This window comes from Mytilinidion resinicola, assembly GCF_010093595.1.
Source record: "Mytilinidion resinicola strain CBS 304.34 unplaced genomic scaffold BDZ99scaffold_28, whole genome shotgun sequence".
Taxonomy (NCBI): Eukaryota; Fungi; Ascomycota; class Dothideomycetes; order Mytilinidiales; family Mytilinidiaceae; genus Mytilinidion; species Mytilinidion resinicola.
The window spans coordinates 341,211-355,752 of record NW_022985464.1 but is presented as its reverse complement, the minus strand read 5'-3'; the positions used below and the strand labels follow the sequence as shown (position 1 = coordinate 355,752).

General features: G+C 52.8%; 9 protein-coding genes across 9 annotated transcripts; 4 read left to right on the top strand and 5 right to left on the bottom strand.

Moving 5' to 3' along the window:
• The first annotated feature begins 58 nt into the window (after positions 1-58).
• BDZ99DRAFT_468490 (uncharacterized protein) lies at positions 59-1,290 on the top strand. The gene is made up of 4 exons (XM_033721255.1): positions 59-261; positions 401-621; positions 693-865; positions 957-1,290. Exons 1-4 carry the CDS (start codon positions 156-158, stop codon positions 1,219-1,221), a joined length of 765 nt encoding a protein of 254 aa, XP_033570116.1. The 5' UTR covers positions 59-155; the 3' UTR covers positions 1,222-1,290.
• On the bottom strand, positions 1,291-2,272 carry BDZ99DRAFT_576404 (uncharacterized protein; the record flags this gene model as incomplete). The annotated part of the gene is made up of 1 exon (XM_033728581.1): positions 1,291-2,272. The coding sequence occupies one exon, from the start codon at positions 2,270-2,272 to the stop codon at positions 1,559-1,561; it is 714 nt and encodes a 237-aa protein (XP_033570115.1). The 3' UTR covers positions 1,291-1,558.
• Positions 2,273-3,466: 1,194 nt separating this feature from the next.
• BDZ99DRAFT_175209 (uncharacterized protein) lies at positions 3,467-4,635 on the bottom strand. The gene is made up of 2 exons (XM_033713005.1): positions 4,309-4,635; positions 3,467-4,255 (listed from the first exon to the last, which is right to left on the bottom strand). The coding sequence occupies exons 1-2, from the start codon at positions 4,576-4,578 to the stop codon at positions 3,734-3,736; spliced, it is 792 nt and encodes a 263-aa protein (XP_033570114.1). The 5' UTR covers positions 4,579-4,635; the 3' UTR covers positions 3,467-3,733.
• Positions 4,636-5,423: 788 nt separating this feature from the next.
• BDZ99DRAFT_453944 (SURF6-domain-containing protein) lies at positions 5,424-6,160 on the top strand (the record flags this gene model as incomplete). The annotated part of the gene is made up of 1 exon (XM_033718356.1): positions 5,424-6,160. One exon carries the CDS (start codon positions 5,424-5,426, stop codon positions 5,991-5,993), a length of 570 nt encoding a protein of 189 aa, XP_033570113.1. The 3' UTR covers positions 5,994-6,160.
• Positions 6,161-6,220: 60 nt separating this feature from the next.
• BDZ99DRAFT_468487 (nucleic acid-binding protein) lies at positions 6,221-7,302 on the bottom strand. The gene is made up of 3 exons (XM_033721254.1): positions 7,236-7,302; positions 7,081-7,159; positions 6,221-6,967 (listed from the first exon to the last, which is right to left on the bottom strand). Exons 1-3 carry the CDS (start codon positions 7,254-7,256, stop codon positions 6,606-6,608), a joined length of 462 nt encoding a protein of 153 aa, XP_033570112.1. The 5' UTR covers positions 7,257-7,302; the 3' UTR covers positions 6,221-6,605.
• A 223-nt stretch (positions 7,303-7,525) lies between these two features.
• Positions 7,526-9,278, top strand: BDZ99DRAFT_468486 (uncharacterized protein). Its single transcript, XM_033721253.1, has 4 exons — positions 7,526-7,720; positions 7,789-8,367; positions 8,423-8,685; positions 8,738-9,278. The coding sequence occupies exons 1-4, from the start codon at positions 7,714-7,716 to the stop codon at positions 9,089-9,091; spliced, it is 1,203 nt and encodes a 400-aa protein (XP_033570111.1). The 5' UTR covers positions 7,526-7,713; the 3' UTR covers positions 9,092-9,278.
• A 49-nt stretch (positions 9,279-9,327) lies between these two features.
• Positions 9,328-9,627, bottom strand: BDZ99DRAFT_526890 (uncharacterized protein; the record flags this gene model as incomplete). Its single annotated transcript, XM_033726184.1, has 1 exon — positions 9,328-9,627. One exon carries the CDS (start codon positions 9,625-9,627, stop codon positions 9,328-9,330), a length of 300 nt encoding a protein of 99 aa, XP_033570110.1.
• Positions 9,628-9,806: 179 nt separating this feature from the next.
• BDZ99DRAFT_526889 (ketoacyl-synt-domain-containing protein) lies at positions 9,807-12,609 on the bottom strand (the record flags this gene model as incomplete). Its single annotated transcript, XM_033726183.1, has 4 exons — positions 9,807-10,714; positions 10,841-11,431; positions 11,540-11,939; positions 11,992-12,609. The coding sequence occupies 4 exons, from the start codon at positions 12,607-12,609 to the stop codon at positions 9,807-9,809; spliced, it is 2,517 nt and encodes an 838-aa protein (XP_033570109.1).
• Positions 12,610-13,321: 712 nt separating this feature from the next.
• Positions 13,322-14,064, top strand: BDZ99DRAFT_576397 (Clavaminate synthase-like protein; the record flags this gene model as incomplete). Its single annotated transcript, XM_033728580.1, has 2 exons — positions 13,322-13,555; positions 13,612-14,064. Exons 1-2 carry the CDS (start codon positions 13,394-13,396, stop codon positions 14,062-14,064), a joined length of 615 nt encoding a protein of 204 aa, XP_033570108.1. The 5' UTR covers positions 13,322-13,393.
• Positions 14,065-14,542: the final 478 nt, after the last annotated feature.

Genomic DNA, 14,542 nt, shown 5'->3' with positions numbered 1-14,542 from the left:
ACCCCGGTCGGAAAGGGCTATCTCCACTCCAGCCCCGCCACGTGACTGTGAAACTCCAAGTGTACATAACCAACAGTGAAGGCTTGTAGAAAATCCATAGGAAACCCCAGCTTGACAGATCGACCCTCAACCAACATCTCACCTAATTCTTCACCATGACGGACGCCGTTCTCAACCCAGCATGCTGTGCCAAACCCGCCGTCGTCACAGGCGAGTACACACCAAAGGGCACGTACGAAGACATCGGGGGATTCAAGACGTGTAAGGTGGTTTTTTCATGAATCTTCGCAAGTCTAGGCTCAATTACCTTTCGATATCCGAGTCTATTCATCACTTCTACCCCTTTCAGCTACTCCCTCCTCAACCCTCTTTAGTCCCTACCAAAACCTTACAAACCCAGACATCTCCGGCCCAAGCACCTCCACCGCCGCCCTAATCCTCATCCACGACATCTTCGGCCCCGTCTCGCAGATCATCCAAGGCGCAGACCGCCTCGCAGCCTCAACCGGCCAACTGATTCTAACCCCCGATTTCTTCAACGGCAAGAGGCTCGCGAAGGATTTGTTCCCGATGGACACCGATGAGAAGCAGGCAACAGTGGGGAAGTTTTTCGCCGAGGTGGTGAGTAGAATCGCTGACTTCAAGACTTAGGGTCGAGTATTTTTCAGCACTATCAAGCTAACACGTCACAGGCTGGCTTCGAAGAGGGCACCAAGTCCCTCCTCGCCGTCCGCAATGCTGGCAGCGAGAAATTTAGCTCCGTGACCGCGTGGGGCGCATTTGGGCTCTGCTGGGGTGGAAAGGTGACTGCGTTGGCGAGTGCGGAGGGCAGTCTGTTTAAAGCGGCTGGGACGGCGCATCCAGGGTGCGTATTACTTCTTTTCCTCCCCTCACTACTGCTTATATCCCTTCATTCGTTCGGCGTGCACATAACACTAACTAAACTCCCCATCCAGTCGTCTCGCAATCGACGAAGCACATGGCATCACAATCCCCTACATCTGTCTCTTCTCCAAAGACGAAGATACCGACCTCGGCAGGGAATACGGTAAGGTACTCATGAGTAACCCGAAAGCAAAGGGCAGCGTGTTCGAGACGTATGGGACTATGCATCATGGGTGGATGGGTGCGAAGGCGGATCTGGAGAATGAGGAGAATGCGAAGGAGTACGTGAGGGGGTATGAGCAGGCGTCGGAGTTCTTCAAAGCGTTGTTGGTGTGAAAGTGTCAGGGGGGAGTGTCGGTAGACAACTTGACGGTTAGACAAATATTAGAAGCGTGAGTATATGAGATACGCCTGATGTGCTTTTGAACGTGTATGTCCAGGCTCGGATTTTGTGACTGAACCCCGCTCATCTACAACAGCCCCCTGAAGCCCTTGAACTATCAAAGACTCTGGTTCTAACCTGCCCGAATCGAAACCACAACCGCCCGCCTATCTAGCCGTAGCACCTTCATATGATAAGAGACTCCCGAGCCAACCTAAACCTCCACTGCAACCTCCTCCGTTCTCGCTCCCCCACCACCTTGCAATCTCCTCCCTCTCGCTCTTTAACCCCTTACCACACAAACGGCACAAACCTCGCCGTCTTCTGATGCCACGCCTCCCACTCCCTCCCAAACTGCCCCTTGAGAAACTTCTCCTCATCCCTAACCCGCACGCCAAACCCAAAGAACAGCGCCATCCCATACCCCACATTGAACACCGCGTTCGCGACCCACAGCCCCGTCCCCGGCCGCACCCAGCACGCCGCGGCCCCATCGACGCGCCACGTCAGCAGCACCACGCCCACGGTGCTGATGAAATACGCCACGTAGCTCGGGTGCTGCACGTACCGGTAGATGCCCGTCGTGACGAGCCCGTTCTTAGGGACCGTAAGCATATACGTGAAAGACGAGCCGAGGTTCCTATACGCGCCCAGCCGGAGAGAGCAGAAGATGATGATGGTAGCCAGGTAGACGGCACTCTGCGGACTCCAGGCCAGGAGGGCGGGGTTCGGGCCATTCGGGTTTGGGCAGAGGAGGCCAAACGAGGTGGTGTTGAAGAGGAGGGCGCAGGCGGCTTGGGAGAGGAAGAGGGTGGCCATGAACCAGCGGTAGTTGCGCAGACCGCTGAAGCCGCCGGTTCTGGTGAAGATCTCGTCGTTGGTGCTTTTGGTCGTGGTCAGGGGGACTGGTGGGGTGGTGGCGCGGTGGTTGAGGTACATGGCGAGGAGGAGGGTAGCGGTGTAGGAGATGGCGGAGGCGGAGGGGTAGGTGGTTTGGGGGGGCATGGTGGAGAGTTTGAGGAGAGGTGTGATATGGAGATGGAGATGGAGATGGAGATGGAGATGGAGATGGGGTTGGGGTTGGTTTTCTTTTTGGAGATTGGATGAAGGTGTGATTGAAGGGAAGTGGTACGTAATGAGCGGGCTGGAGTTGAGAGCTGTAGAGTAGAGGTGACGTTTTGGATGTCCGTCTTTAGAGGACGGACTGAGGGGTTTATAAAGGAAAATTCCAACTTATTTAGAAATGATCTTAGCTACAAGGCAGCCTTTAAAACGACTCTTCGCCGGATATAACTGGAAACGGAAATGTCGTTGAAGTTCTTCGGGCCTTTTAGTGGATCGGCCTAGAAAGGCTTGGTGTAGTGGCAGGCTCTAACGAGAAAGCGAATGAGAAAAAGGCGGACTTATCTTCTAGCTTGGTAATCCTGGGGAGTCCGCTCATTGGAGTTATAAAATGTATTTTTTGATGAACCCTGGCATCACGTCTGGAGTTTACAGGACCTGGATGCGTCCGGTGAACTAGCGCGGACATGAGGCCACAGGCGAAATAGGTGGTATTGGAACGGAGGAGGCCTTTGCTGGACTAATTCTTACCGAGGCTGAGCGGAACTGCTAAAAGCACAGTACAGATTATCCCCCTTTTGCAGCTGACTTTCGTGGATTGATTTCCGCGCTCGTTCGTCGGACGCATCTAGGTCCTGTACAGCATCTCTTTACGTCCGGTGGCTTAGCGCGAAACTGGAACCAGGTTTAAAGGGAAATAGAAAATCTTCTAGCCAATTAATCTTCAAGCCGGTTGAAAGTAGAAAAAGGTTTAACATGATCAATTCCGTTTCCGCGCTAGTTCACGACGTGAAGAGAGTATGCACTATAGTCTCTGTAACTCTATGTGCAACTCTGGTCAAGCCAGGTAGTTTTCTGGCGATTGCTTGACATTCACTAGGGTATAACAGTCGGTCAAGTCAACAAGCTTGCATCTCATCCAGACTCTTGTGAATATATCGAAGACTTCCAACTCGAAGCTGTAGTGTAGCGCTAGGGTTATGAGACTGAAGGTTTCATCAATTATGCGTCACCTTACTTCAGGTTCTCCACTGTCGGATGCGCAGCGGAAGGGATCGAAGCATTCATACTTCTGACATCTAGAGCAAGGTGTACGTGCTACCCAAGCTGTACACGCAATGTACCTCTGTACCTTGTACACTGCAACACTCTCAGCAAATTCAAAGCTGTTTGCACACTGCTTACCATGACCCTCGAATCTGCTCCGTTCCTCGAAGGCACGTGATCGAGGCCCAAGTCAACAATCGTGTCGTAGTTCCCAGTCGTACGTCAAACTCCATGATAATTTGTTCTTTGCCTGTCTTCTCAGCCTACTCTTCTTTTTGACTGCGCCATCCCATCATACAATCACACAAGCACACCTCTATCCCACATTGCAAACTTTAGGACACCAGGAACATCTTGTTATATTCTCCTCTGCCTAACCCCATCTTCCACTCTAGCACCACTCTTCCCAGACGTAACATCCACCAAACCCTCCCTCTTTCCCCCCCTCCCCTTCTCAATCACCCACGTCTCCACCACCTCCTTGACCTCCCTCCTCCCCCGCTCCACCTTCTTCGCCTCCGTAATCCTCCCCACATACCCCGCATAAATCACCACCTCCGCCACCGCCACCAGCCCGCTCCCGCCCATGCTCAGCCCCAGCCGCTTCGGCGCGCTCCAATGCCGCGCCGCCACCCAGATGAACACGCTCGTCGCGATAATCGACACCAGCACGTTGATGATCAGGATCATCTGCCGGTGCACGTCCGCATACGTGACCTCGTCCACATCGTCGGCCGCGGCGGCGGCGAGGTCGGCGGGGGTGGAGAAGTGGGAGAGGGGGGCGGCGGTGGCAGGGAGGACGGGGTTGGTCATTTGGGCGTAGAGGCGGTATTCTTCGGCGGCGCGGAGGCGGGCCATGAGGGCTTTGTATTCGGAGGTCTGGGGTGGGTGTTAGTGAGGCTCTGGGAGGTCTGGGGAGCTTGGGGGCTTACGGGTTCTTTCTTTGGTGGTGGGGGTGGGATGTAGACTTTTGAGCCGCGGAGGAGGCTGTTGAGGTGGCTTGTGGGCGTGTTTGAGGGGTTGTGGGTTTTGAGGAGCTTGGAGAGGTCGACGAGTTGGCTGTGGGATATTGGGTTGCCTGGTGCTGGTGTATTGAGAGAGGGCTCGGAGGGTAGTCGGAGCTTTTGGAGCTCGTCTGGTACTATTTTTTGTAGTGCTTCGAGGGCTGAGACAGCCTCGGTGGTCATCGTAAGGAGGACCATGCTGCCTGCTATATTGTATGTCGTTTGTGGTTGAGTCGAGTTCGAGTTGTGCAGAGCTGTCAAGCTGCGTGAGGGAGGGTCCGACTCGGGTCGATGTGCCGACTTTAGCGTGCAGCACGGGCCCTCGAAATTCTCGCCCACAGCTTCTCACTTTGCCCGCCATCGTCAACTCTGCACTCCATCCTCTATTCCTCTCGCACATCCGCTTCCATATTCCTCTCCCGACACTCAAAAAACCCTACACTCGTCTCCTGTATCCATTGACAGCAACCATCAGACTACACAAAACATTGCGTACGAGAACACGTCCCACAACGACCTCGCCTCCACGCCTCCCGCACGACCCACACGTGCGTAGCACAACCTCTACCAGCAATCTCTCCACTCCAAGGCCAGCCATCCTTGGAGGAGACACAATGGGCGCCGACACACTCCCAGCTCCACGGAGCGCGACCTCTTCCGCCACACCACCTCCCGCCTCACCCGCTTCAACCGCATCCGCAATCGCAACAGCATCCTCCTCATCCTCGATCGTCCCGCCCTCTCCAGCACCAGAAACAGAGCAGACAGCGCAAACAGAACAACCAGAACCCAAACCAAAGAAGGCACCAAAGCCAGACTCGAACGCGCGCGCCGAAGCCCTCGCAAAGCTCGAAGCCAAGATCAAAGCCCTCCGCGCCGCCCGCAAAGCCGACGGCCCCGACGGCCGCCCCGCCAAGAACCGGCAGGAGCTGATCGAGGCACGGCGGAAAAAGCAGGAGGAGATGCAGGAGAAGAAGAAAGCGGCGAAGAAGGTCGCGCGGGAAGAGGAGAAGCGGTTAGAAGCCGAGGCCGAGCTGGAGCGCATGCGCGGATCCGGCTCGCCGTCGGGGCTCGTGACGCCTGATATCTTTGCGTCGCGGCCGCTGGAGAACAGTTTCAATTTCTCGTTTGGGCGCGTCGCGTTCGATGATGGGCAGCAGGTTGATTCGAAGTTGTCGGGGTTGGTGGCGTCGAAGAAGCGGAAGGGGCCGAGTGATCCGAGGACGGCGCTGGAGGCTGCGAAGAAGAAGCGTGCGAGGATTAATGGGCTGGATGAGGAGAAGAAGGCGGAGATTGTGGAGAAGGATGCGTGGTTGAATGCCAAGAAGAAGGCGCATGGTGAGAAGGTGAGAGATGATGAGTCGTTGCTGCTGAAGACGCTCAAGCGGAAGAAGAAGACGAAGCTAAAGAGTGAGAAGGAATGGAATGAGCGACTGGAAGGCGTGCAGCATGGCAAGGAAATGAGGCAGAAGAAGCGCGAGGCTAATCTGCAGAAGCGGAGAGACGGCAAGAAAGACAAGAAGAACAAGGTGAAGAGTTCCAAAGTGAAGAAGCCAGCGAAGAAGGTCAAGAGGCCAGGCTTTGAGGGGAGCTTCAGGTCGAAGGCGAAATGATCGAGGGTGTAGTTGAAGGTTTGATTTGGAAGGTCTGCGATTTGAGCGTATTGCTCAGGATATGGTCGCCGTTTGGAGTGAGTTCATCGCTTCTGAGCTTTCAAGTCGAGGCATTACCGATGCCGTATTCTCCCTATTTTGTTTTCTGGGTTATGTATCTTAGCGACTGGCGTTGTTGGCATTCATTATCTGGCATTTTCAAGGCTGCAAAAGGAAAAGGCGCCCAGTCCATTCACAGAAGCCCCTCCTTCATTCAGCGTTCTTGCATTGGAAAAGTTCATAGCATGTGTATTGGTCACGACTTCGATGAATGAACCAACAGTTACAAATACCCAGGTCTTTGAATGCTTTTTTTGAAGTATCGATAACCCACCCCCCGGAGCGTCTCCAGCATTCTACCCTCTAGCACACAGATGTAGCGTGCACCCCCAAGCCTGCCTCTTTGCGTGGTGCACAAGTCTCAGCACCGAAGGCAGCCCGAAGCGGCTCAGCTCACTCACGCCGTTAGCAGCGCTCATCTCCCATCATTCATAATGTAAGCTAGGTAGCAGTAGCAACGCGCAAGCCAGACGCCCGTCCGCCCACCCAAAGAAAGGCCCTCCAGCCGCCGCTTCAAATATCATCGACATCAATCTCCTTGCCGTCGCCCGAGTCGCTGTCGTCCCGGTCCTCGTCAAACTCGAAGCCGATACCCTCGTCGCCCTGGTCGCCGTACGTGTCCGTCTCGTTGATCTTGGCGTTCTCGGGCAGCTCGCCGTACGCCTTGAGCGAGCGCGCCTCGTCGGCCGTGTACTTGAGGATGACGTCGCCCTTCTCATCTTGGTAGTCGCGCAGCGACAGCAGGATGATGTCGCCCTGGTTGATCCACACTTTCTTGCGCAGCTTGCCGCGGATGTGGGCGAGGCGGCGGGCGCCATCGAAGCACTGGGCTTCGAGGCGGCCGTTGCCCAGCATCTTTATTACCTGGGCGTATTCTGGCGGATATTGTCAGGATATGTTCTTGGGTCTTTGTGGCGTGTCGGAGGATGTTTCGTAGAGGAGGGGTATGAGGGGTACATGAGGACGGTGAAAGAGGAGCGAGGCGTACCTTGGCCGTCTTCCTTGAAGGTGAGTTCGCGCTTCTCGTTATCGTTCTCGTTCTTGCCCCTTCTCCTGTTCTTGCCTCCCTATAGAGCGAGTCTGTTAGCCGGAGATGGTTGCTGGAGCGGGGTGGTGGGGCTGGCGAGATGGCGGGGGACGTACTTTTCCCTTGTTCTTTGGCATAGCGGCTTTCGGTGGTGAGTGCTTCTAGTGTTTTAGTGCGACGTCTTCGTCTCTGGGGGGTATTTGTGTGCGGGAAGAGTGGTGTAGTGAGGGTGGCGGTGGTGACTCGGAGATGGCCTGTATTTATTTGCTGGCACGCCGCTGGTTTGGTGGGCTGTGTGGGGCTGTGTGGGGCTTCGCGCTTAGCCGAGAGCGGGAAGGCGGCTGTTCCAAGGTTCGTCTTTCACGTTCCCAAGGTGCCAAGGTATTGTTCGCTGCATCCAGCTCAACCCCTCGCATACGCACACATGTCATGACCGCGGATACCACCAGCTATTGCGAGTATCTGGGAGAGCACTCGATCTAGCAAGTCGCAGTCTTTTCAATTCTACTCCTCGAACCCTGTGGCCTGCTGGCGGGGTAGGCATTGCAACTTTTTTTTGGCACCGACTCATCGAGCTCACAGCTCTCAAACACCATGGCTCGTAAGACACAATTTCCATTTCCTCTATACAGGAACTCCTCAGAAGTACTGACTCGATGTCTCTCCCAGCCGCTGCTACCGATTTCGAAGAGGTCGACCCAGTCATCGCCGAGTACGACGTCTTCCTCACCCCCGACCTAGAAGAAGAGACCTACCTTCTACAATACCTGAACCGCGCAAAAGAACAGCCCTACAACGAGCGTCATGACATGTGCCCCCTCGAGCTGCGCATGAAGCAAGAATCCGGCTTCATCGAAGTGGATGTCCCGGTCAACGTCCACATGAACTTCAACAGACTGAACGGGGTCAAATGGGGCGAGTCTCTCCGAAAAGCGAAAGAGGATGGCCAGACTGCTTTCGGTGTCACTGCTGGATTCGAGCGTCCGCAGGTTAGGACCGGCCTTGCCAGGGGTGGTCTTGCGAGGGGTGGTGCGAGGGGCGGTGGTACTGCGAGGGGACGAACTGCCACTGCAGAACCTGCGAAAGAGAAAAAAGATGATGATGAGGACGAGGAGCTTAAGGAGCTGCTCTACAGATTCGACGATGCAAACGAAAAGGGACATGTCCTGAACAAGCAGACGCTGGGAGGGCAGATTCTCAAGCAGGAAGAAGGCGAGCCAAAGTACATGGTCGGAGCGTTCCGAGGAAGTATGTAATGCTCGAATCTTTCAAGCGGAGCGCGAGTTGGCTAACCATATGGCAGAGGAGCTCCATCTCACAAAGCTTAGCGGCATTGTTCAAATGCGACCGCAGTTCCATCATCTGGACGCCTTGATGCAGCAAGAGCAGGCCGCACGTCGCGCCGAAAGTGACGCCGCCAATCCCAATAAGCAGAGCGGTCCTAGAGCTGTTCAGATACAGTTGAAGAATTCGGATTTGGAAAACAAGGATATGGCCTCTACCAAGCAGCTCCTAAAGGCTGCTGCTGAAGAGAAATGGATGAAGCTCCGGTATCACGACGAAGATGTAAGATCCCTATGACTGCTCTGGCTCACTAGTCAGATGCTGACTACCACAGTCTGCAGAAGCGTATTCAGCATACCGCGAGAAGCTCTTCGTACAAGACATCAAAGCGGCGCCAAAACTTCACTCTGTCATGAACAACGAAGAGTACCTCGAGATCATCAGCGCACCTAGAGTCGACCATACCGACAAGAACAGCAAAAAGAAGCCTCTCACTCGGAAGCAAATGAACGCTCTCGAGCTTTCTGATACAGAAGACGAAGAAGAGGGTCAAGATGAGGAAATGGCCGAGGAGACGCAGGCCCCCAACGATGCTCCTGTCGATTCTATGGACATTGACGCCACAGATGTCGACACCACGGAGGTCAGCAACGAGATCAACGACTTGCTCACTGCTTCGCAGTCATAGTGTGCTTCCAAGCTGACATGAGGACCCAGTTTTGTTTCTATTGCTTAGTCTCACTTGCATATGCATCTGCACAGCGGCGGCGTTGGATCTTTTCAAAAGCTGGCGGAATCGGTTCATACGTCAACGATACCCAACTTCATAGCTTTATCAGCACTTTGAAAACGAAAAAGTCTCATATCAAAAATCGTCTATATCATCACCATGCAAAGTAAAATCTATGAAACGCCGACTTGGAATCAAGCATCCCCCAACCGCTCCACCAACCACCCATACGCCTCTCTAACAACACTCCAATTCTTATTCCCCCTCTCCCTCAGATCAAACAAATGCTCCGCCCCCTCCACTATCCTCACGCCAGCAGGCACGCCCCGCTCAACCAGCGCCTCGTACGTCCCCTGCGTCTGCCGCCACGGAATCAAGTCATCCCCCGTCCCATGCACCAGAAACGTAGGCGTGCGGTACGCTCCCTGCTCTATCTGCGCCCGCGGACTAATCGGCACGATCTCCCCGGCCTCAGGCTGCGCAAACATCGGCATCTTGCTCGACCTTTCCGTCACACCAAGACGCCCTGTTAGCACAGGCAACGTCTGCCCCTTCCAATTCATATGCAGCGCGATCCTCGCCCGCGCATCCCTCGGCGCCATTCACCAATTCAATGGTAGCACTGATCTGACCTCCAAAGCAAAGGATTACGGATTTTGTGACCTTTTCGAGCCTAGAAATTGGCCGGATCCTGCCAGAGATGGCTTCCTCGAGCTGGCCATGGAAGCCTGATATTGTAGAGGCCTCGAAGGTCAGTGTGTATGAATTTCGATGAGAGTGCTTCCACGCACAAGTCCGCAAGTAGATCACTATCTTTCTCAGACCCCCGGTAGAGGCAAGCAACTACTGGTAATAAGATTCCGTAAGTGCAGTGGCAGACGAGATTAGGGAATTTGGAGAATGTGCTGATTAATTGGAAGATATGTTTCGAGGGCAGCGACTTCCTCTGGTCGCGGTTTAAAACGGCATGAGTAGGTAGTTGCGGTACTAATAAGGCCGCATTGCTTCCGGCAGCGCCATAGTTGTTGACGCAAATAGCACGATAGTCCGTGTCCCAAGCAAGAGTCTCCAGAGGAATTTCCATTTTATCGTGTGACAAAGGAGGCGTGATTTGCGGGTTCAATAACTGGAACCCGGCTTGCTTAGGTATCGATCCTTTCTGTATCATCAACAGTGGTTTGATTATCATCAACAGTGGTTTGATGAGGCCCGCGGCACCAGAAGCGGCCTCTAAGTGGCCGATGTTGCCTTTCACAGATCCGAAGCGAAGGTTTTGCGCTCTTTGAGGGCCTCCAAATACTTGTCGAATGATATTGCACTCGATTGGATCCTTACGAGGCGTTCCAGTGCCATGCGCCTCAACGTAGTTAACGTCGTTGAGAGAAACACCCGCCAGTGAAAGTACTGTCCGGTAGAGCGTCGTTTGAGATTCTGGATCTGGCACTGTTATAGGTGTGGTGTTGCTGCCTTGATTGACTGCAAACCCGCTGATAACACCGAGGATGGGTTCTCCGGTGGCAATAGCGTCTTGAAGTCTTTTCAAAACCACGAGACCACAGCCTTCTCCACGGCAGCATCCGTCTGCGGAAGCATCAAAGGCCTTGGATGCCCCCGTTGGGCTGAGGAATGATGCCGCACCCAGATTCTAAAACAAAGTAGGATTGGTAATAGCGTTGACGCCACCAGCTAAGGCTGCGGAGCACTCACCAGCATTGAGTGCTTTACACGCAGAATGAATGGCAACTAATGATGACGAGCAGGCTGTGTCGAAAGTAATTGAAGGTCCAGTCCAGCCAAAATAATGGCTTATCTTGCCACTGATGAACGCCCTCAGGCTGCCGAGGGCCGAAAACGCATTAGGTGCATAGGACCCGATGTTCTCCTGATAATCCACAGAGCCGACTCCAAGATAGCATCCCACGGAGGGTGCGTTGACTTGGCCTGTAAAATACCCAGAGGATTCCATAGCCTGGTAAGCAACTTCTAAGCAGAGTCGCTGTTGAGGACCCATCGATGACGCTTCTCGTAGGGATATCTTGAAGAACTTATGATCGAAAGAATCGATATTGTGGAGGAAGTTTCCGAACATTTTGGTATCATCTGGAGAGCGACGTAACCCTTTTGATGCAAACCTATCTATAGGGACATCCGAGACCATAGACGTGCCGGCACAGAGCAACTCCCAAAATTCGTCAACGGAGTCTGCTCCTGGAAAGCGACAAGCCATCCCCGTGACGGCAATTGCATGTGCTGGGAAGGATTGCAACAGCTCGGAAGCGTCTGACTGACCTGTCTCCCCTTGATCGTGGTGAAGTAGCTGCTAGGTTCGGGGTCTGTTCGATATGCTCGATGTGATCCAGGAGAGTGATTCGGAGATTAGATCTTTGAACTACTGATGAGGCATACAGTCAACCAATCCAAATTCTAGCACATGCTTATCATTTTCAAGGTCTAGTTTCGAAGTAGCTGCAGCAATGGTAAGGCGCCAATTGGACTGTTCGCACAACAGAGATTTCATCGCAATTTCGTGGAGAGAGCCCTCGACGATGACTTGGGAATCTGAGGTGCACCTCAGCGGCACTAGTAACCCCCGAGCGGTCGGAAGCTGCAGATCTGCTCTGGAGTTGCATAGTCGAAGAGCCGATGCCAATGCCTGCTCATTGTCAGGGTGATAAAAAAGTCCCTCGAGTCCTATCTCTTTAATGATGAGGCCCGATGTGCGAAGCGTCTTCGAAAGGGCTGGATAAGTTGCTTTTGCTGTTGTTATAGTCACCCGTGTTGATGCCTTGACCACGGATACATATGCCTGTGTAGAGGTAAGATTAGAAAAAGTCGTTATATTTGCAGTGACGAAATACCGCAGGGTACTGTTCAAGTACATCAAGAAGAGACATGTATTGAGGTTCTGAGCCCCACTGCGCCACAAAGCAAGTTGTCTCCTTTGCCGACTCTGCATATATGCCATTTAAACTAACAAACACTCCAACGATGGCAGCGAGACGCAGAACTACCGCGATATGCTCTAATAAGTCGTCGATATCATTCGAACTGGCGACGGCAGCAGCAGTGAGAAAACCTGTGCATAGTCCTTGTATACCGGCATGTGATGTGCTCTCTAATAAGTCGATTTGAGACACGTCACTTCGGGTTCGCCTGAAATACTGGGTATACTGCACGGCATGAATGATGACAGTCAGTGGAGTCAAGAGACTATTTGGGGCAGCCTCTGTTCTGCGGCTGAGGCGCCCATATTCCACCCAATTGCTAAGCTCGACAAAATCCTCCAATGCAGGAGTTTTTGCCAAGCTAGGTTCGGTGTCGATCAATGAAAACCAAAGATCTGGGAGATTCCGAGTGGCGCGAACGAGTGGTGAGAGTTGAGGATCGTTAAGTAGGGTTGCTCTTAGCTGCTCGAGATACTTTTCAGATGGCCAGGGTGTTTGTGGCCCGAAGACGATGAGAGTAGGAAGATCCATAAGGCATGAGATGCATGAAGCATGTGAGAAATAATGAAGAAACTTAGAGACGAACTCCTACGATATTATCGACGTAGGTACGTTGAAATTTAGGGGTTACAGCATTGCTCAAATGACCGAGACAAGTACTGCGGCGTAACAAAGTCACCTTGGATGGAGTCTCTATTTTGCGAAACGAAGTCCGACATTGCATTACTCGATGTGGTGGGGCTGGCGGACGAGATAACTTAGCGTGTATTGTGTCTCTGAACTGGTCGGCCGATTGATGTAAGAGGCGAAGCGGAAGGAAAGCGCTGTGGGAGCTTTGAAAAGTGGAACATCGAAGGCTGAAGCTCTCACAAATAGCACCGGCGTATAGGGAACGAAACTTAGAGGCACGGGTAGTGCTGGTGGCCCAAATGGGCTTAGATGTCTTTGATGATCGACGATTTGTTTGGGATTTACATATCGGAGTCCGGACACTCGGGTCGGATTTTTGGCGCACGTATCGGCCACTATAGACGAACTTGCCTCGGCTGTGAGCAATTAGGAATCAATATACTATCGTATAGTGATATGGAATCGCCTTTTTTCGGAGAGAATCAAAACTAACCCTCGACATCCAAAAGCAAACATGCCATCCTTCGTAACCAGCCTAGAAACCGAATCTTTTCACATACTTACAGTCGATATTAGCCCTTTTATCAGCTCGCCATCCAGTCTTCAAGCTGAAAAGGTGGTTCAGGCTATATAACTTGCATGTCGCAGCACCGGATTCTTCCAAATTACTGGCCATGGAATTCCAATGACCATGCAAGAAGGAGCGATTGATGCAGCCAAAAGATTCTTTTCAATGCCTTCGGAGGAAAAGTACGTATTGAATATCAAGAACCAGGTCGGGTTTCAAGGCTATGAACCCTTTTGTACCCAGTCGTATAGCCCGGATAATCTCCCGGATATGAAAGAGGTACGTTTCCTGGGCTCTAGCGAGAGAACAATCGACTAAAATTCTCGACGCATTAGAGCTTCTTTGTGGGACAGGATATTCCACTTGACGATTCGCGCGTAGAAGAACAGCGACTCCTTACAGGTCCTATTGTTTGGCCGTCGTCGCTTCCGGCTTGTTCTTTCAAGGAACCGGTGGAAGAATACTACGATGCGCTACGTGGACTTACGCTTCGCATCCTAATGATGATAGCCCGAGGGCTCCCATATGGTGATGATGTGTTTTCAGAGTTCATTTCCAACAACCCAGCGGCACCAATGCGCCTCCTGTACTATCCCCCACAGGAGCCTAATTGCGACAAATGGCAGCTAGGAGCGAGCGCGCATACGGATTTTGGGGCCATCACGCTCTTATTGCAGGACGACAATGAGGGCCTTCAAGTTTATAACGCGCAAACCTACAGCTGGAGCACCGTCCCGCCGCGTAAAGACGCGTTTGTAGTCAACGTGGGAGACATGCTAGAGAAATAGACAGCGAGCGGATTGAAGAGCAGTCTCCATCGCGTTGTGAATCAAGGGAGCCGCGATAGGTATTCAATCGCCTTTTTCTTTGATGGAAACCTAGATTGCACGCTAAACCCACTGGATGGGGCTCCAGTGGACGGAGAACCGGTTACGGTTGAGGAACACATGCTCCAGTGTCTGAGTGCCTCTTACAAGAAGGCTATACAATAGTTACATTTCTGGGTGGTGGCAAATGTTGGTCCTCGAATCATGTTTCGAATACACTGTAGTGGTAGCGTTCAAAGTAACTATTCACACCCCGAAAAAGGACCAAAGAGCTTCAACGTGAGGCACTCTCAGGGCAAAGTGTATGCGCTGGGAAGACCACGACGTCATCTAGGCTATGTTAGGCACATGATTACTGAAGCCCCAAAAGTCCGACGGCGTGATGGTGCCGCGTAGATGGACTCAGATGACGATGGTTGGAAAAAGTCCGAACGGTGGT

Excerpts from the sequence above, each read along its gene's own strand:
- BDZ99DRAFT_468487 (XM_033721254.1), bottom strand. The coding sequence starts at position 7,256 with ATGCCAAAGAACAAGGGAAAA. Across the intron at positions 7,160-7,235 it reads TGCCAAAGAACAAGGGAAAA|GGAGGCAAGAACAGGAGAAG; the intron begins GTACGTCCCCCG and ends CTCGCTCTATAG. Across the intron at positions 6,968-7,080 it reads CTTCAAGGAAGACGGCCAAG|AATACGCCCAGGTAATAAAG; the intron begins GTACGCCTCGCT and ends AATATCCGCCAG.
- BDZ99DRAFT_468490 (XM_033721255.1), top strand. The coding sequence starts at position 156 with ATGACGGACGCCGTTCTCAACCCAGCATGCTGTGCCAAACCCGCCGTC. Across the intron at positions 262-400 it reads CATCGGGGGATTCAAGACGT|ACATCTCCGGCCCAAGCACC; the intron begins GTAAGGTGGTTT and ends TTACAAACCCAG. Across the intron at positions 866-956 it reads GCTGGGACGGCGCATCCAGG|TCGTCTCGCAATCGACGAAG; the intron begins GTGCGTATTACT and ends CTCCCCATCCAG.
- BDZ99DRAFT_468486 (XM_033721253.1), top strand. Across the intron at positions 8,368-8,422 it reads GGTCGGAGCGTTCCGAGGAA|AGGAGCTCCATCTCACAAAG; the intron begins GTATGTAATGCT and ends ACCATATGGCAG. Across the intron at positions 8,686-8,737 it reads TCCGGTATCACGACGAAGAT|TCTGCAGAAGCGTATTCAGC; the intron begins GTAAGATCCCTA and ends TGACTACCACAG.
- BDZ99DRAFT_175209 (XM_033713005.1), bottom strand. The coding sequence starts at position 4,578 with ATGGTCCTCCTTACGATGACCACCGAGGCTGTCTCAGCCCTCGAAGCA. Across the intron at positions 4,256-4,308 it reads CACCACCAAAGAAAGAACCC|ACCTCCGAATACAAAGCCCT; the intron begins GTAAGCCCCCAA and ends CACCCACCCCAG.